Source organism: Cryptomeria japonica, chromosome 5 (assembly GCF_030272615.1).
Source record: "Cryptomeria japonica chromosome 5, Sugi_1.0, whole genome shotgun sequence".
Taxonomy (NCBI): Eukaryota; Viridiplantae; Streptophyta; class Pinopsida; order Cupressales; family Cupressaceae; genus Cryptomeria; species Cryptomeria japonica.
The window spans coordinates 565,932,749-565,954,164 of NC_081409.1; the positions used below are offsets into that span (position 1 = coordinate 565,932,749).

Here is a 21,416-nt window from a genome sequence, read left to right on the forward strand (position 1 = left end):
TCTTTTCCTCCATATGATTAGGTGGACCGTTCCTTAGTTATCATACTTTTGTATTGATCTTTGCACATTTGAGGAGGTCTCGTGTGTGGATTTGGTATTTCCATAAAGCTTCCTCTATGGGAGTGCTATATATTGGGCTATGTTGTTGGTCGTCTTATGTTTCTTTCTTCTATGCTATCATTTATTATCTAGTAAGATGCTCTGCTTTATCCGAAAGATTTTGGTTAGATTTGGAGGCCGGTGGTTGTCTTTAAGAAATTGGAACTTGCAGATTGGTTGGTATATGAGATGGTTTCTCCTCTTGTTGCTCTTTTCTTGGTTACTTCTGTGGGCATTTCTGTGGTTTGGTTTTACTCTGGCTCCTCGAGGTCTTCAGCATCCTCTCCTTCTCCTCATTTGGGTTATACTATGTTTACTTACAATGTTCATACTGACAGGATCTCTTATTATGATTTCCCTTCTGCTCTGTGGTATCATTTTAATCAGTGGCTTGGAGAATTGTGTTTCATAGACAGGGGTGGTCCAATTTTGAGTATTTGGCTGCTCTTCTGGTGGATTGGATGGATACTTCTTCCTAAGATCTCAATCTAATATTTCTCTTTCTGTATGCCTCCTCTGGCAGCTTCCTTTATATCTAATGAGGCTTATGTAATTGGGATGGGTTTGTGGATGAATTATGCCAATGGGTTTCTTGTAATGGGTAGATAGGCTTTTGTTACTTGAGCAATACTGAAGGGTTTTCTTACTGGTTCTTTCCCTTCAGTGCTCTTTGAACCAGACACTGTAAAAAAAACAAAAATTAATTAATACATTTCAGTGGTTTTATCCATTTTTATCAACAACAAAAAAAAATGTAGCAAACATAGAGGAAAATAGAAGCACAATTCCCCACGTAAAACAAACAATGACCTCTTTGACAAAGTCAATATCCTATCTAATATCCTTGTAAGCTAAGTTACTAGTTTTGGCATGGGTGCGGATACTTGTACTGGAACCCAATATGGTAAAACATTCCTCAAGTACAATAAGGGAATATATATGACATATGTATATATATACATATATATACAATGTTCCACAAAGTTTCCTAGCAAGTGGAAGGGTCTCAAGACTCAAGGACCAAAGGCCTAAATTTGGGGATGATGAGGGGGCGATGGGGGGATGGCAGCAGAGCACTAGTGGGGGGGCAGTGCTGACATAAAAATAGAGGTGAATTGAGATCTTCAAGGCAAAATCTGCAATATAACATCTCTTTGAGTGCCCCATGAAAGGCCAACTAGTTTTCACAAAGTTAAAGGTTGCAATTAGTATGTAATGGCATGTGCCATATAGCAAGCAACCCAATGGCATCCTCAACAAAGGTGATGGAAGTGATGGAAGTGATGGTGTTGTGGAGGGACGTTTCCCCCAAGTCCTCAAATCTTGAGAACGTCCCCCTATAGGGGATGAAAGGTTTTTTGGGGGGGACATGTCCCCGTGGAACACTATATATATATATATATATATTAAAAATTTAAAACTATATAATATAAAACAATGATACTCATGATTGCCAATAAAAAAAATGTTTAAATACCTCATAATTTAGAAAAAAATGAAAATACTCATAGATGCACAATTCAATAATTTGTCAAATGTCAATACACAATCAAAATTTAATAATCTTCATATTGCTCTTCGTCAAAAACATTAAAGTCTAAGATTTGGTTCAATTTCACCTTGAACCACATTGAGTTAAAATGCCACTTCTACTAGCCATGTACAGTACAAGCTGCCCCATCTAAAGATTTTTCTAGCAAGTTGTGCAACAATAACATCTAAATTGACAAACTCAAGAATTAGATCCCAATTCCTCATCTCCCCCTCATTGTAATCAAGTTTCTTGTGTGACAAACCTTCATGATGCATGCCATTTTCACAATTTTATCACTTAAGGGTGAAATTATTTATGCAGGCATTTTTTTTATAAAAATGTTATAAAATAATTATTTTTTCTTTTTTTAGGGGGGACAGCCCTTGGTTCACCTAGGTTCAGCCCAAGTTCGCCCAAGGTCCCTCCCGAGAACCTAGGGTGCCCGAGAGGGACCAGCAAACGCAATGGGGAACCAACAAGGGACCAAAACCCGAACCATACCCACAAGGGTACGAGGGGTATTTTAAAGGACCCTGGTAACATAGCTTGTAAGTATATCCCATATTCAATCTCAATCCACCATAATTATTTTATTAACCAAGTGCCTCCCATATAAGTCTGCAAACCATCAGGATTACATATATGAATTATATGCAATATATAATGTTAATTGTTCCCTTTTAAATGGTTTAGTCCCAAAGCATTTGATGAAGCTGCAGTAAGCTTTCTTTCAAGTTGGACAACCTTGCTCCCATGCTTGACCATTTACCTATTAATAATTGACATTTATTGGTATCAAGCTGCTTGTTCAATCAAATTCATGTTTTGGTGTCAATCATAGTTTTCTGATAATGCCTTGACTCTTGTCATGTAAACAGTGTTTTGATCCTTAAACATCAATTTCAATAAATGTTTGATAATTTCAATTCTTGAGCATCATAAGTTTATAGTAGTGACTCGTGAGGATATCAATACAGGTCCAGTTGACATGATTTCTGATTTTTACAAAAAGGTGTCAATATTGGTGACTGTTGTGGTATTGCTTCTTGAACTAAATCTTCAAATTTGTCCTTTATAATTTCAATCTTGTTATCAATGTTTGAGTCCATCATATTTTGAGGTACTTTTTTATGTTGCATATTTGTCCTTTTATCTCAAGCTAGAGAGGATTTCTTCAAGGTTTTTTTTGTATTCATTCAATTCCACTTGGATCTCAAAATAAATTTGAATTTCACTCTGTCAAACAATTTTTTTTTCCTTTCTTGCATTCTTCATTGAGGTACTTTACTTTTTTGGACTCCAATGCTTTTCCATCTTCTTTTTTAGAGTAATTCCTCAAATCTTCTAAATATCCCCTGTGCAATTCTTTGCTCAATCACAGATAGTCACATTCACTATCCCTCTTCTTTTTTAGTGTCATTCCTCAAATCTTCTAAATATCCCTTGTACAATTCTTTGTTCAATCACAGATAGTCGCGTTCACTGTCCCTATTCTACATTTTTAAGCACATTAAAAGTAATCTGACTGCTAAATTGTACTAATCTTGACATCCTTTGTTGCAAATGGCTTACAATTTTTATAACCTCCCATGAGCCTTTGCATTCTATACATTACTAACTCCCAAAGAAATGATACGTGCATTTCTTACCATGTGCACATTGACAGAATGTGGTGCTGTCTCTTCCAACTATTGATTGATTTTCAATTCCATTTTAAATGTTGATCTTTCTAGCATTAGGACCAAATTACTAATGCTTATCAGATGCTTAACCCTGCTACATCTTCTTCATGGAGCATGATCTCAATCTTTGTCTATCTAACTTCATGTCAGCATCTTTAGAGAGTTTGGCTAGATTTGAAAAATGTCAGCCTTTGTTTGACCAATCGATTTTTGGAGGATAATATTGAACGTGTAAGAGTCCTATGAAAACTACACAATTGAGCCCAATAGACTCCCACACATTGATGCACACTCCAAACAATCACTCAAAAACAATATCGATTTCCTACTTGCATTATCGCTCTCCATCCAATGAAATGATGTATTTATCTTCACTTTTGCAACAAAGGATTTACATTGTGTACTTAGTAAACTTCAAACACGAAATCACTCTTAATTTCCTCATTATCCTATTTTTCAACTAACTTTCTCAACCCTTTGTTTAGGTTGTTGGATGATGCATTAGGAATATCTCTTTTCCTGCTATGAACACCTCCATGCTTCAACATTCACTATTGTACACTGATTGAGACTTTTGATCAGTTCCAAAATACTTGGCTTTCATGCCAATTGACTAGTTGATTTCTTCTTGATTATCCATTTGAATAAACTAGGGGATTTAATCACTAATATTAAAAGTGGAAATGCCTACAATTTGGGAAGCTACAAGTTTCTGTTCCTGATAGGTTTTTGTTGTGACGTTTTCACATATCATCCCATTGCAAATGGGTATTAGAATATTTAATTATATTTTAGTCACCTATATTTAGTTCCTTGTTTAATGGTCATTTAGCTTTTTAGTTAATTAGATTTTAAGCTTTATTTAGTATTTAGCTTTTTCTTTTTAATTAATTAGCTTTTAAGCTTAATTTAGCTTTTAGCTCTTTAATCTTTTACTTTAACGTTATGTTCTAATTATAGAACATCGTCTTGTAACCTCTATATATACGTGTGTATATCGTTCAATGTAATCATCCGATTATTGAATCATTCATTCAATTTATTTTTCATGGTATCAGAGCATGGAAATTAAAAATTTCGAAAATTTTTATTATTAAAATTTTTCGAAGTTTTTTTTTTGAAGAGATTTTTTTAAAACTGTTTTTTTTTTTTAAAAAGCAGATTTTTTTCTCTACCTAGGCAGTTTTTTTTTTGCAGGTTGACAATTTTCCTAGGGTTTCTGCAATTTTCGACTAGGGTTTTGACCCTTCTGTTCAAGTCGAAATTTTATTTTGGTTGCAGATTCTTGGTGGGTTTTTCGAGAGCTCAACTGGGTCGTTGTCAGATTTTTTTGGGTGCATCATTTTCCATGCCTCGATTTTTGAGCCGTCGGATCTACATTTTGTTTTAGATTCTTGGTGGGTTTTTCGAGAGATTTTCTGAATTGGTCTCAAATTTTTTGGGGTGCCACGTTTTCCGTGCCTCAATTTTTGTGCCAACAAATTTGCCTTGGAATTTAAAAACAGTTCACAATTTCTGCTATTTCTGTGGACGTTGGGATTTTTGCTGTTTTTTTTGGCACCATTTATGCTGTTTTAAGTGTGCAGAAAATTTTAATTTTTGGGTTTCTTCCAAACCTCGAAATTCGTGCCTTGGAATTCGTGCCAAAATTCTCCAATAGGGTTTCAGTTTTTTCAACAACTGTTTCTATTCTGATTTTTTTTAAACTCAGATTCTTCTGTCTCTTGCTTTCGCTTAGTTGACCTCGATCAACCTCGATTTCCGTGATGGCATCATTAACCAACATCATGTTGGAACACAATCAGAAGTTCAACGGCCGCAACTACAACACTTGGCAACAACGTATGCTTACCATCTTTGAGTATCGTTGCCTTGATCAGCTTGTTTTGGGCAAGGAATCTCATCCTACAACAGCAGGTGATGATCAAGACAAACATGATGTGAAGAATCGAGAAGCTGTCATGCTTATCAAACTCTCTGTCACAGATAATCAACTCCCACAGTTGCCTTCAGGTAAAACAGCAAAAGAGATTTGGGATCTTTTGAAGGATCTTCATGAAACGTTCGACAAGAGCCGAGCTTTCTTTCTGAAGAATATGTTGTTTTCTATCATGATGGATGAGAAGTCATCTATCCAGGCACATCTTACGAAGATCAAGGACATCCATGATCAGTTAGAAGCTATAGGGCGAACCATGGTGGAAGAGGATATGGTAGTGATCACGCTGAAAAGCCTTCCTAGATCCTACAAGCATTTTATTGATACACTCAATATCTCCTCTACTAGTGTTGATTTGAAGTTTCCTAACCTTTGCAACAAGCTGCTACAACAGGATCGATGGAAGCAGCAGTTTGGAAGCAGTGCTAGTTCATCCACTGAACAGGCTTTCACAGCCTCAGCTTCGCATAAGTACAAGGGTAAAGCTTCGTCCTTCCAGCAGAAAGGACAAGGTCAAGGTCAACCTCAGTAGTCTTCCAAAAAGAAGAGCTTACAGTGTTCCTACTGTCATATATATGGCCATTTGGTGAAAGATTGTCGGAAACTGATAGCATCCCAGCAATCCAAGCAGGGAGGGTCCAAGCAGAAAGCCAATTCTGCCACACATCCTGATCAGAAGGAATCTGCCTTCTATGCGTTCATGGCCCAAACCTCCTCTGATGATGTTCAATCATCAGCCTGGTACATTGACTCTAGAGCCTCTCGACATTTCACACATCGTCGAGATTGGTTTATAGAGTACATGCCTTTCACTGATTCAGTGATCTTTGGTGGAGGTGAAGAGTATACTGTTGTCGGCAAGGGCAACGTTCAGATTTCATCTAGTGGGAGGGATTTAATATTCCTCAATGTATACTTTGTACCTGGTATGAAGCTCAATCTAATGTCAGTCAGTCAGATTATGCAGCATTCACCACAGCTGGATGTCGTCTTCGGGTTGCACAAGTGCAGCATTGTTGACAGGGAGACTCGCACTACAGTTGCAGTTGGTATTGAGGATCATGGTCTTTATAGACTTGTTGATTCTACTGGTTCTCAGGAGCTCGCCATGGCAGCTAGGAGTACTTCCATCAGCACTCTTTGGCATCAGCGATATGGGCATCTCAATGTCCACTATCTCTCTCAGTTGGTTCGAGAGGATCTAGTCGTAGGATTACCTGAGATTCAAACTCAGAATCATGGAGTTTGCGGAGCGTGTCAAGCTGGAAAGCAGCATAGGACTCCGTTTTCAGATGGAGACGCTTGGAGAGCATCCAAGGTCTTGCAACTCGTTCATGCAGACATCTGTGGTCCCATGAACACTCCATCAGTCACTGGATGCAGGTATTTTCTATTATTTGTTGATGATTTCAGCAAACGCATGTGGGTTTATTTTCTTAAGCAGAAATCAGAGGTGTTCACCATATTTCAAACGTTTAAGGCCTTAGTGGAAAAAGAGTCTAGCTATCAGATAGTCACTCTTCGGTCCGACAATGGAGGGGAATTTTGTTCTACAGAGTTCACCAACTTTTGTGCATCACATGGCATTAAGCATCAGCTTACCACACCTTACATCCCACAGCAGAACGGTGTTGTTGAGCGCAAGAACCGTACAGTCACTGAGATGGCTCGGTCTATGTTGGAGCATAGAAATGTTCCAAAACATTTTTGGGCGGAAGCGGTCTTCACTGCAGTCTACCTTCTGAACCGGTCTCCCACAAAGGTTGTTAAGAAGATGACTCCAGAGGAAGCTTGGTCTAGCAGGAAGCCCAAAATCAGTCATTTGAAAGTTTTTGGCTCTACAGCTTATGTTTGGATTCCAGATGCCACGCGCACCAAACTAGATCCAAAGAGTCAGAAATTGATGTTCATCGGCTACAGTGACAACCACAAGGCATATCGGTTGGTTGATATAGACACTAATCACCTCATATTCAGTCGAGATGTAGTATTTGATGAAGAAAGAGGGCCTTTTCAGCCTTCCTCTCCTGATTTGAGCACTGAGGATCACCCTCCAAAGGCTGTAAGTATGGGTGTTCGTCTTCCCTTAGCTCCACTTGATGGGAGGGATTTAGTTGACTCTAAAGTTGTGGGGTCTCCCAGGCATGACATTGCACCCCCTGACTTTCCTCAAGATCTTCTCGATCCACATCTAGAGGAGCTTGCTCCAGATATTCCAAGCACTCTTCATCCTGCAGCAGATGTTGGTACTTCTACTCTCCGGCGTAAGTGGTGGGCCAAGACCATTGGTGATCTTCATGGTGATGAGCTCATTGAGGGTAGATCCGTTAGAGGTAAGAGCCAACAACACACAGTTAATTTTGCTCTTATGGCCAACATTCACAGTATTTATGAGCCTCAAACATATACAGAGGCTAAAGGTGTACCTGAATGGGAAAAGGCTATGGCAACGGAGCAACATAGTCTTCTAAAAAACAACACTTGGGTATTGTCTAATCTTCCTCCATGAAAGAAGCCCATTGGCTGCAAATGGGTGTTTAAAGTCAAGTATAAAGCTGATGGAAGTCTTGATAAGTACAAGGCTCGATTGGTGGCAAAAGGGTTTTCACAGAAGGAGGGCATCGACTATGAAGAGACATTTGCTCCCATAGCCAAGATGAGTACCATTAGGCTTGTCCTCGCTCTCTCAGCTCAATTTGGATGGAAAGTCCATCAAATGGACGTCAAGAGTGCCTTTCTCAATGGTGATTTGCAGGAAGAAGTTTACATGATGCAGCCTCCAGGTTTCAAGGTTGCCAGTAAGGAACACCAGGTATGTAGACTAGTCAAAGCACTCTATGGCCTCAAACAGGCTCCTCGTGCATGGTACATCAAAATTGATAAGTACTTGATTGATCAAGGCTTTCAGAGGAGTCCTTCAGATCCCAATTTGTATGTCAAACATACTAGTGATGATATTCTATTTCTAGTAGTCTATGTTGATGATCTCATCATTACTGGCAATGCAGCACATCTGATCATGCAGGTCAAACAGAATTTGTGTCAACGTTTTGATATGACAGATTTGGGACTTCTCCATTATTGTCTCGGTGTAGAGGTTTGGCAGACTGATAGCCACATATTCATTTCTCAGTCAAAGTATGCCAAGAGCCTACTAGATAAGTTTCGAATGCAAGATTGTAAACTTGCATCTACACCTATGGAGATAGGGCTCAAATTATCAGCCAAATCAGATTCACCTGTAGTGGATGAGTCTTCATTCAGGCAACTTGTGGGCAGCCTCATCTATCTCACCGCCACTAGACCTGACATCAGTTATGCTGTGAGCTATATTTCTCGCTTCATGTCAGCTCCAAAAGTTGAACATTGGGTTGCAGCGAAGCGTGTGCTTAGATATGTGAAGGGCACTCTTGATTTTGGCATTTTGTATAGTAGAAGCAAAGATCCTAGGCTGGTTGGTTTTGCAGACTCAGATTGGGCAGGTTGTGTTGATGACAGAAAGTCAACTTCTGGGTATGTTTTCAGCTTGGGTACAGGTGCAATCACATGGACCAGCAAGAAGCAACAGGCAATAGCTCTTTCCTCGACCGAAGCAGAGTATCGGGGAACTGTTAAGGCAGCATGTGAAGCAATTTGGCTACGTAGGATGCTTGCAGACATGCAAATGTCTCAACCAAGACCTACTCCCTTGTTTTGTGATAATCAAGGGGTTCTAAAATTAGCCAAAAATCCAGTCTTCCATGAGCGGACAAAGCATGTGGAGCTTCATTGTCATTTCATCCGCCAGCATGTTGAAGATGGATCAGTGATACTGTAGTACATTCCTACAGAAGATCAAACTGCAGATATCCTCACCAAGTCCTTGAGCCCGGCAAAGTTTCTCAAATTTAGAGGGCAACTTGGTGTGATAGATAGCATGACCATTAAGGGAGGGTATTATAATATTTAATTATATTTTAGTCACCTATATTTAGTTCCTTGTTTAATGGTCATTTAGCTTTTTAGTTAATTAGCTTTTAAGCTTTATTTAGCATTTAGCTTTTTCTTTTTAATTAATTAGCTTTTAAGCTTAATTTAGCTTTTAGCTCTTTAATCTTTTACTTTAACGTTATGTTCTAATTATAGAACATCGTCTTGTAACCTCTATATATACGTGTGTATATCGTTCAATGTAATCATCCGATTATTGAATCATTCATTCAATTTATTTTTCAATGGGGACCCCCCGCTTTTTTCGCTTTCTAGATTAGTTGTCTTAGCTTAGCCGCTGGTAGTTGTTGAGTCTTTTCTATTAGCCCTTTATTTGTAGTTGCCCAAGACCTGATCAAGTCTCTCTCTTTAGGATGAAGTGAAGTACAACACTTCCTTGGCCTTCCAAAGCTTCCAATCTATCATCACCACCTAACATCCATCTGCCTTCTCCCTTCCTTCCATCTTTTCTTCCATATCCCTCATACCTTCATCATTCATCCCTCTCCACCTCACCTTCCTAATATTTCATCCCTACACCATTCCTTCCATCTCACCCCATCACCTACTTTTATTCCACCCCTTATACCTCCCAACTTTCATTTACCATATGTTCCTATCCTCCATCTACCTTTCCACCTCCATCTCCTCACCTACACCTTATATTTCCTACCTTCCACTCCCATCACCTTCCATTTCCTAACCTCCCCCCTTCCATTCAGCCTACCTTCCTTCTACCTCTCATACCCTCCATTCCCTACATTTTCTAACCTATATCTCACATACCTTAACCTATCCTATCCCAACCCACCTTCCTTCCCTTTGCCTAACTCTCATCCCATCCTAGCCTACACCCCTTACCCTTACACTACCCTTGGTACCTCCCACATCCTAAATCTACCTTACCCCACGGTATGTCCTACCCTTCCTACATCCCCCACATCCATATCCCTTATGTCTCCCTTTCCCCAGCATCCTCTACTTCCCTTTCCCCCGTGGCCTTTCTTTACTACATTTCCTCTCCCTCTCTACCATGTCCTTGCTTGGGCCTCACCAAACTCTAAGGTGAGGGAAAAGTTTTTAAGGAACTTTTTATTTTTTTTAAATAACCACCTCACCATTCGCTTTGACCCCTAATATCCCCAGCACGTGCCACAATGAGACAATGCAAGGTATGGCACCAAGAAAGATAGGGAGCTGGCCTTTGAGTAAAGACATGTCACTTTCATGAGGATAGAGTAAAAAAAGGTGACCCTTAACATCCAACGCCCATATAAAGAAAGTGTAATTTTAACATCATTCAATAAGCAATTCTGATCAGACATTAAGGAAGCGGTTTTAGTGATAAAGATCAGCGATTTTGGCAATAGGATTTTGATCATCCCATCGATCAAACACTTCATCAAGCTGCTGTTTTGATTTGAAAGGTCTAAGGTTTAACTTAAAGACATTATTATCCAGTCTTTTGAAGGCAAAAGGGGCAGATTTTGAAGGAATTCCATTACATTATCAGACATGTAGCAACACCAACAGCAAGTTTGGGCAAGATCAGACATTACTGAGAATTTCCAAGTTTTGAGTTGATGTAAAGTATCAACAATTTAAGCAGACCTGATTCTGATTTTAAGATCAGACCTGATTTTGGCAAATTTTTCAGATATATCCTGTCTATAATTTGATCGGTATCATCATGTCCAGCCTTAGAAATCCATGTCCAGATTTGAATGGGTCGTAGGAAGCTTGATTTTTGCAGAAAATTGTTTTCATTCCTAATGTTTTGATGCAAAATATTTTTTTTGCTTTTCAGGTTTGATAGAAGGATGGAAAGCTAGGAAGGGGAGGATAAGTCATTCATTTCAAACAACAAACAGTCTAATTCAGTGCAAATTGAGAGACAAACCCAGCAATCAAGATCAAAGATCAGAACAAAACAAATGAGATAATCAAGGCCGATTTTTCTAGGATTGAGAAAGTGATCAAAATCTGATCAAGTTCACTTGTTTGTGCAAATAAGAGCAAAAATACCGATTGGCAATGAAAGAATTGATGTAAGAGGAGATAAGCAATGTGTTTGTCAAATTTTGTTTTGTGCAAACAAGGCTTCAAAGACTGGTTTATTTTGGTAAGGAGAGGCAAGCAAAATTTGATTGATCAAATCCTCTAATACAAACGAAGCCTTGAATGCCGATTCATCTAAAAAGCAACCAAGTGATCAAAGTTGATCAATTCAATCATCTCCTACAAATGAAGCCCTGGTGACCGATTCAGCAATGAAGGTTTTTGATCATACAAGGATAAAATACTAATCACCAAATGACTTTGTGCAAATGAACACAGAAATGCCGATCTGTCTTGGTGAAGAAGGAGAATCATCGCTTGATCAAAGGGATAAGCTAATACAAATGAAGGCAAAAATGCCGCTCAAGTGATTAACTACAAATGAAGGTAAAAATGCCGCTCAAGTTGATTAGCTACAAATGAAAGCAAAAAAGCCACCCAAGTTTCTAAGTGCAAACGAAGTCCAAATCTCCACCAAGATTGTCTAGTACAAACAAACCTCAAATTTCCGCCAAGGTTAGCTTAGTGCAAACGAATCATATTTGGCCACCAATACAAACAAGCATGAGATCCCCGACCAACAAAAGCAAGTTCAAAAGACAAGTCGGCTAGTGTAATGATTGGCGCCCAAAAAGAGGAGATGAAACATTTTATCTGATCAAAATAAGTCGGCCAAGGGAGATGAAATGAAAGGGCACAACTCTTAGCCTTGAACATCTATATAAGGGAAATGATTCATTTCATTTCAAAACATCATTCATCAAGCAATTTCCAAATTTAATCTGAGACACAACAGCGATTTGACAACTATTTTGATAATTGCATTTGATCAAAATACCCTTAAAGAGGGCGATTTTGATTAAAAGAAGGTTTTAAGATTAAGATTGAAGGCAACTTTTATTTATTTTGAAGGCAAATGGAGGAAGAATTGTGTGAGAATTCACATTGTATCAGACTTATAGCAAGAACAAAATCAGGCATATAAAAGTGGAAGGTAAGTGAAATTAGTATGTATTTAACACCCTTTTGTTTGCTTTGTAGGTGATTAAGTAAGGAATCAAGGGCAAGTGAACATCAAGATCAAGCTCGAGTCATGCAAAGCAGAGATCAAAGTCAAGAGCATGAAGGAGACAGCTTATTTGGTGAAGAAATGTTTTACAATCTTGAATTCCCTTCGGGAATCCAAGAATCAAAGTCAGTACATTGAGCTAAATCCAACCGGGTGTATCATTCATCAAGTGTATCATGAATAAGAGAAGATCAACTAGGATCATCATACAGTTACATCAAACATGATCAAAGAAGCAGATAGTTTCAGAAGAGTTAATCAAAATTGCTTAACTATAATGGTGCCCATCATCCTTACATTGAGCAAACTGAATAATGTTGAGTATCAAGAGATATTGTTCAAACACTTTGTATCGATCTATCAAGTCTACAAGTGCAAACTGCGGTGGCATCCTTGTCATCATTTCACCAATCAAGAGGTTCCACATTAGCATGTCCAGATGCAAAGCACCTGATTCATCTTTTGGAGACACAAACTTTGAGCTACCTACCCTCATATTTCATTGGTTCACATTCAATATTGAAACTAAATGTAATTTCTCATTGGTCAGATGGAATTTGATGTAACAAAACCTAATTAGGGTTTTCTATCATGTAATCTCAACCATTGATTATGAATCAATCTGAGCCATTCATTGTAAAAAGCTATCTATACAAGGCTCAGTTTTCTCATTTGTAAAGGGTTAAGAATAGCAGGTCAACAGTAGAACCAGAGTAGAGTAATAGATAATAGCTCATAGATAGTAATCAATAGTTAGCAATTAGAACAGAAATTAGATTAGGAGAAGGCAAAGATTGTTGCCAAGACCTTGTTGTAAAAAGCATATGATTTCATTGAAGCTATGGTGAATTAATGTGTCATTTCAACAAGTTGCATGGTCTCTACTTCTCAATTCATTTTAATGTTGTTTAGATGAATGAAAGAACTATGTGTAGGATCAATGGTGAAATTCATATATCCATACCACTAGCAATTTGTTGATTGTAAGTTTGCCTTGTGTGGTCAACTAGCAATTGCTATTCACATTTTGATATGCATTGCCTTGATGGTATCCTTGTTGTTAATAGTGATTTAAATATCATTTTTCTCTCCTTAGAAGATCACACTAAGCTTTGTGGAGTTGTTGTTTTGCATTTCAAAGCAAGGCCTAGTCGAGTTTTACCAAAGATTGTCCATCGTTCCTACATTCTTAGGATTGGAATAGACTCCTCAAACCTTATGTCTTTCGCCATTTTATTTCCAAGTATTTAGAATCTAAGTTCCAGCAACATCCAAACATTCAAGCATTCAAGTATTCAATGTAAGTCCCCTTGGATTCCCAACAATCACATCAACCAATTGAGCTTATCCATGAGTCAAGACCTGGCAATAGAAACCTTGGACTTGCCTCATTTGATCGTGAAGCATAGCATTTGAGAGACTTTATTCAAGAGAGGATAAGATACCTTGGTATTTTATTCTGTGTTTGATTGTGCATAAAAAACACATCAACAGTTTTCTATGGATTTCATAGTATTCCATTTACATGGCATAAGTCAAAATTATTGTGACTTTAAATTAATGCTTCAAATTTTAATATGTCAGCCCTCTTGCAGTCATTGTATACCATAATATAAATCCCCTGAAATCTTAGCTTACTGTGAATATCACAAATTTTTGATACACGCTCTTCTATAAATTGTTATCCAAAAGCCTTCTACTTACCATGGATTGTGAAGAATTTATGTTCTTAATATTAAAATCATCTTACAATTTTACTAGCAATCAGATTTGATCAACTCAAGCAATATTTGGTGAGAAATGGAAATCCAATCATGCAAATTGCAATGAAATTTATCATCAACTGCTAAAATAGTAAAATGTATAATTGAGTCTTCTCCAGTGTACACAAAATTTGATATGTCAACTACAGATTTCTTCAAAAGACAAAAAGCAGCGAAACATCCAAGAAGATAAACCTCCTCACTAATGAAAATCAGAGTCCTTTAGAGGGAATATAGCTATGCATGCAAAAGCCAAATTTTCCCTTAGACTAAGGCTCAGAAGTTGTCATTTCTTATTTCCATAGGGAGAGACTTTCCAGGTCATTCTGATGTTTAGCTCATAAAACCATAATGCTTTTGATGTAACGTAAGAGGCATTTCCTTAAAGAAAATTGAAAACTCTTATTCCCAAAGGCAAATAAGAAACTCTCACAAATTGATATAGAATGCTAACATGCCCACATATGAATATCAATGGTGACAGATGTGTGATATACAATAGTGTGCACCGGAACAGATCATAAATGAAAAAACAATCTTCTTTATTGAAAGCACTTGTTCGTGTGAATTGAGTATTAAAACTACAATTGGTTTGTAAGGGAAATACATTGAGAGTATCATTGCAATTTTCCATAGGTTTCTATATATCTAGGTTCCAGATGTCCATTTCTGTGCTTAAAAAATCTATATGCACTTACTTTTCATGACAACCAAGAGGACTCTTACCCAAAAAGCTGATGTGCAATTGCAAGAGCTGTTGTTGTCTTCCCAGTACCCGGTGGACCATAGAAGAGCAAATGAGGTAACTGCAATTTTAAAATAAAAAATAGCAAGAGTAATAACTCAGTTACATTACACCTGCTACATATAGAATGTTGTAAGATTTAATCATGCAAATAAAATCATACAAAATCATACTCACAACAAGAAAGGTTATGTGACTGACTTATAAGAAACTTTCTGAATCATTCCAGACAATAGACTGGAAAGAAACTTTAAGAATCATTCCAAAGCATAGAAATCAGGACCAATTTTCCTCTTAGGTTAAGATGACTCATTCATGCTCTGTTTTAAGTTCTCAAACAAACCACTTAAGCATTTTGCTACACATAATTTTGGGGAAATAAACATCTTACACTGGGAGAGAAAACCAGTTTTATATCAAAAATGGGCATTGTAGAACTTTCCCTTCCTACCTAAGCAAGAAGGATTACCATATTCTATTGTAGATATGGAACATATTAATTTGACTGAAATTTATATAATTCTGTACTTTTTGTGACCTCCTAAAGAATGTGCCGGTTACTAGATGAATTTCCGCATAGGTAAGGTGACTTCAAAATTGTGCAGGTTTAATTATATATTTATCCTGTCCATATTGATTAAACCGTGGCAAAAAAATCCAACAGATGAAGGAGTCAGGAATAAGTTGTATTGGATTAGCTTGATATGCATAGCTTTGAGAATGGCAAGTAGCTATTTTTTGACAGATATTGAAACCCAATTTGTAAGCAAAATAATTGTTAACACATAATTTACATAAGTCAAAAAAATTGACTAAATGAATATATTATTGGGTGTGAAGTCCAACGGTTAGACCATTCAGCTTCTTTGTTCTTTTCCTCTCCCAGCTGTCTCTTCATTTCTTCTTGAGTGACTTTCCAGTTCAAGTAGATAATGCATCTATATATGATGTTGTAATTAAACATCAGAAACAGTGATTAATAAGAGTTTTCCCCTGCTTGAAAGTGGATGCAGCCAATTGGTGCACCATTATAAATCTGGTGTTTTGTGTCTTGTTTATTGTTTCTAAATCTTTGATTCTATTTAGAATTCTTTGATCTGCTTCTAATTATTTAACCATTGGTATCAAAGCTTGGTTAGAGTCCAGGATAAGTTGTGAAGAAATTGAGCAGAGATGGAAGATGTTTGGATGCTGGATCCTGGAGCTGGGTGTTTGTATATAGTAGAGAGTCACACTGAAGTCGGAGTTGTTCATCCTACTTCAGATTCGCCTTTGAATGAGATTTTGGCTGGTCGGAAGAGGTTGTTGGATCAATTAGAAGATGAAGCTGATTCGGTCATTGAATAATTTCTTGGCATGATGGAATTTGATAAAAGCCCAATAACTTCTGGCTGTAATATGGAGTATCTGCAGCAGAAGCAAGACCTGAAACCTGATCCTTTGAAGAATGAGGATTTGCATGTTTTGGTAGAGGCTAAGAATCAAGATTCCTTGGAGAAATAATTAAATGACAGGAAAGATATCTGGCAATCCACCTATATGGAAGCTGAAACAATGTGCCGTGTACATTGGCGGGATGAAGAAAGTGAGAAAACTAGTGCTCGATGGGACCGGTGGAGAGGTGACAAGGAAGCTTCACCACTGCAAAATGAAGAGAATGCGGACAAGGATGCGACGGTTGGCAGGGAAAATGAGGAGGATGTTGGGTTTGTTGCTTTCTCAACTCTTGATGCAGTTGTGGCATGTATAAATGGCTAGAGCAACCATGAACTCGTGACACCAAAGAGTGATGCAAGCATAGTCGTTGCAGTTGACGAAGAGAAAGAAATTAGAGGGTTTAAATAAATTACTAGTTAAAGAAGGATAAGACGGAGAAACCCTTGAGATCAAGATGAAGTTGAAGAGGCAAGGCAACGTGTGATCACCATGGTGGCAGGCAGCCAGAACTCTCTCGCAATTTACCAAGACGGATAGATTTTTGGCAGACATGTGAGAATTCATGGGCTTGTGGCTATGACTGCAGCAACAAAGAGCAATGAGAGGAAGAGATCTAGAACGATTATGGAGGTTCAAACGCGCCACGTATGGAAGGAAGAAGGGAAATCTAATGGGTATGAACAGAGAAGACACCCTCGGCCTAACTGGCAGTTTGCAAAGTGAGATTACTCTTTTCTGAGCAATCATATGTTCGATTCCAAGGCGGCTACTTTACTACGGATGTCCCAAAGCTACAATGGTCTATGGAAAGGAATTTTGATCCTAGAAGTCGTTGTTGGATCACATGAAGTACCATGACAAATGGGAAGGCAAGGAGCAAGAGTACTTTGAAAGTGGTGAGTGTAGCATCCTAAATTGTACTCGCCTAAAATTTTGTCCTCACCTAGGCCTCACTTTGGCATTCCAGTTTCCAAGGCCTGATTGCGATATTAATTCTACTCACACCACCCATCTATTTTGCATTTTCATCAACTTCCCAGTTCTACCCCCAGTTTGGAGTCCTAATTTCCAAGACCAAGGCGTACCACACCCTGGTCCCAAATAAGGACCAAGGCATACCATGCCTTGGGCCTCTTAATTGGGCCCCAAATTGAACCCTCATAACAGTCATCATTAATGAATGGGAATTTGGATCTCATGTCGGCCTATTGTAGAAATTCAATTTGATTTTCAACGATCAAGTATAAAAGAAGGTCTACCCCACTCATTTGAAACCTAATCAATTCTAATTGAAATCATGATCTCAATTACAATCTAGCAAATTCAAGTGAGAAAGCAATCAATCATTCATCGAGCATTGGAGCAAAAGTGAAGTCAAGTTCAAGCATTGAAGATGGTATTTGTTGTGACATTTTCACACATCGCCCGTTGCAAATGGGGATCCCCATTTTTTCTGCTTTCCAGGTTAGTTGTAGCGTCTTTAGTTATTAACCTTTCATTTGTAGGAGGTGTGATGCCCTAGGTTGCCAAGAAGGGATCGAGTTATGTTTGTCTCTTTAGGATGAATTGAGGTATATTAGTTCTCAAGGCTTAGGAAATAAACTATTTCATGATGATCATTCCATTTGATCATCATCATTGGCCTGCAAAATCAGAGATGAAGTGCTGAGTTTGATTATGAAAAATTGTCAAAGGAGAATGGAATGCTTAAAAGGAAGATTGGTTAAGGCCTAAACAATCATAAATTGGCTTAATACATGGCAATTGAAGGAATGATATTGAACATTTGATGTCACTTCCTTTGACCCCTTGAAAGCCTGATCAGGCTTAGGGTCATTGTCATTGCCCCCTTGAGAGTCCGACAGCTCTCATGAACTTTCTTTGCCCTCCTAAATCCCCGACCTACGTCATGAGCATTTCCTTTGCCCTCCTAAATCCCCGACCTACCTCATGAGCACTTCCTTTGCCTAATGAAAACCCCGAACTTCTTTGGAGACTTCCAGTGAACACTTAAATGATCTTTCATATACTGTTGGGAGGTGAATGATTTTGTAGATCAAGCATATCATGCAAGTGATCAAATGATGAAAAGGATGAAAAGGATGAAAGGAAGGAAGAGGTCACTTCCTTTGCCCAATGAAATCCACAAACTTCCTTTGCCACCTGAAAAGTCCGACCTGCTCATGCTAATTGTCAATGGGTGTTGAAAAGCCCGAACTTCTTGGGAGGTTACTTCCCAAATCCATGAGTAGTAGGCAGGTCTCAGACCTAAAACCAATTCAAATCAGGCATATCTCAGACCTGAAACCTATCAAATCAGACATGAAAGCAGCAAAATCAGATGTGGATCAGAACTAAAAATATCATTTCCCCAATAAAATAAGACATTTCTTGATCTAAGTAATGGTTTGAAGGCTAGATTTAAGACAGTCAGAAGTATTTTATCTGTATTGTTCTTGACTTGTATCCATGCTCTTTTCAGGTTGAAGCTGGCACAGCATTAGAAAAAGAAATATGAAGGCTCATCAGCTCACCTACAACATCAAGATCACGCCATTCGAGACTTCAGCATATGAAGGAGGGTCCAAGACATTGCAACAATCTAAGTCTGAAGCTCATACAAGGTGGCGGATAGGATGACTTCCATCACAAAGAAGGACACTATAAAGCAAGTGCAGGGTGTAGCATCAAAGGAAGTCAACACATATACTTCACTTCAAGCTAAGGAGGTCTATGCAACATGAGAATGCCAACTTGCTTCATGAAGGAAGGGTCTTCACCACATGGAAGAGATCAATGAAGCACAAGATTCACAAGAGCAAGCATGAGAGTGCACGTGCTGAAGGAAGAAAACTTTCACAATCTTGACTTTCCTACGGAAATCCAAGAATCATTGCCAGTATAGCAAAGAGTAATCCAAGATGAAGCTCCAAGGCAAAGGTGATCAAGTCAGGAAGATGATACAATTTGGGAGTATCTCCCACCATCATCCCATTCTTCACTATAAACGTTTGGATAATGTTGAGTATCAAGGGATATGCCTCATTCATTTACAATTTGTGATGAGATGCAATGAGCTAGCTAAGGTGGTGCCCAATCATCACTTATCCAATCACATCATTCTAAGTTGAGGCGTCCAGGTTCAATGCGCCTGACTCATCTGATGAGGTAGATAACTACCACATGTGTGCACAAAGTCCGATGCACCTACCCTCACCATCTATTGGTGAATAATTCAATGAAGGACATGTGTCCTATAAAATGTAAATTTATCATTGGTCAAGCATTAAATGCTTTGTGATGGGTGAAACAAACCCTAATTAAGGTTTTCACCTTTCGATCTTGGCCATTGATTGTGAATCAATCTGAGCCACTCAATTCTAATGAGAGCACTATATAAGGCTCCACTTCTTCATTTGTAAAGGTAAAATAGTGGATGGTTAACAGTTCCGAAATAAGTTCAATAGTAGATAGTTAGAGTAGAGTAAGAGGAAAGGAGATTGTTGCCAAAACATTGTTGTAAGAAGCATGTTAATTTCATTGAAGATATGGTTAACTTCATAAGCTGATTCAGCAATTTGCAGTGTCTCTACTTCTCATTTAAATTTCATGTTGTTCAAATGAATGGAAGAACTTTGTGCATAATCAATGGTGAAATTCATACATCCATACTAATAACACCTTTCTAATTGTAAAGTGTCTTGCATAGTCAATTGGATCCATCTTAACCAAGCTTAACTTCAATTGCTACTTCTTCATTGATATACATCATCTTGACAGTGTCTATGCCCGTGGTAGTGATTTGAACATCATACGCTTACCTTAGGAGATTGCACTAAACTTTGTGGAGTTGTTGCTTTGCATGGAAAAGCAAATTCTAGTTGAGTTTCGCCAAAGATTGTCCATCACTCTTACATTCCTAGGATTAGATTAGCTCTCTCAAACCTTTATCCTTTTGCTATTTTTTCAAGTCAAGTTAGTTTCCCACATTCCGGCAATATTCAAGAATTCAAGATTCAACGTAAGTCCACCTTGTGATTCCAACAATATCACATCATAACACTGAGTCTATCCAAAATCACATCAAGACCTGACATTCGGAACCTTGGAGTCATCACATTTGATCACACAATTTAGCACTTGGGAGGATTTTGTTCAAGAGAGGATAGAATACTTAGTATTTTATTATGTGTTGCATAGTGCATAAAAACACATCAATAGCATTCATGATCAATGTTTTATGAAGACATCCTACATGAAACCATAAAAGCTTTGTGTGAAGACAAACCAAACTTCATTAATGAAATAGGTGCGGAGCTATACTCAAGAAATCCAACAAAGTCGATAGTGAAAAACAGATTCAGCTTTTGATGGTGGAAAATTCGGAAGACCAAAGTGGATATGTGGTACTTGATCCCAAAAAATAAAGTTGAACTTCTAAGAACAGGTTCTACACATCTCCTTTTGCCTAGATCCAAGTTGTGGGTCAGTGGGACATGTTTAGATTACTGTTTCTATCAATTTACTTCAATAATTCATGGTTTTACCCTAATTTCACAATTACATTACATTTCAACTTAAAAAGGGGGCTAATCATTACCAACCAGTTGAATCCAATCAGAATCTCAATCTATTCCTCATTAGGATTCAACCTAGATCTATTGGATTCAACCCTCTTTCAATGTAATTTGATTGATTGGGCTATTTAGTGGATTTACTTAGTAAAACCCCAATTCCTAATTTTCCAACCATTACATTTTGGTGAACCCAACATCCTTCATACTTAATTCTGATTTCTTGTCTCAGATCTGATTTTGTATGCATTTTAAAATTCACATTTGCACTCAATCTTTATTTTCAATCAAGTTTAATAAATTCAGAGTTTAAAATTCACAAAAGCCCTAATTTATTGTTCTAAAATTAACTTGTGGGTTGCATAATTTTGCAAGTATAATTTCAGATCTGATTATAATGACATGTTATGTTATGATCTAAAGGCATTTATTGTTCAAAATCACAATTTAAATTGCTCAATTAATTGGTTAATCAATCATTGTTACAACAATTTGCATTGTTTAATCATAGTTTTCAATTTTTTCACATTTCCCTCTTTTGTGCATG

At 37.8% G+C, this 21,416-nt stretch overlaps 1 protein-coding gene across 2 annotated transcripts in view; it reads right to left on the reverse strand.

Moving 5' to 3' along the window:
- Positions 1 to 21,416, reverse strand: part of LOC131074932 (replication factor C subunit 2) — a 118,194-nt gene that overhangs the window by 75,327 nt on the left and 21,451 nt on the right. For both annotated transcript variants that reach the window (XM_058011672.2, XM_058011671.2), the window contains exon 3: positions 14,840 to 14,919. In XM_058011672.2, coding sequence (XP_057867655.1) covers positions 14,840 to 14,919 — 80 coding nt within the window. The remainder of the gene's footprint in view (positions 1 to 14,839; positions 14,920 to 21,416) is intronic.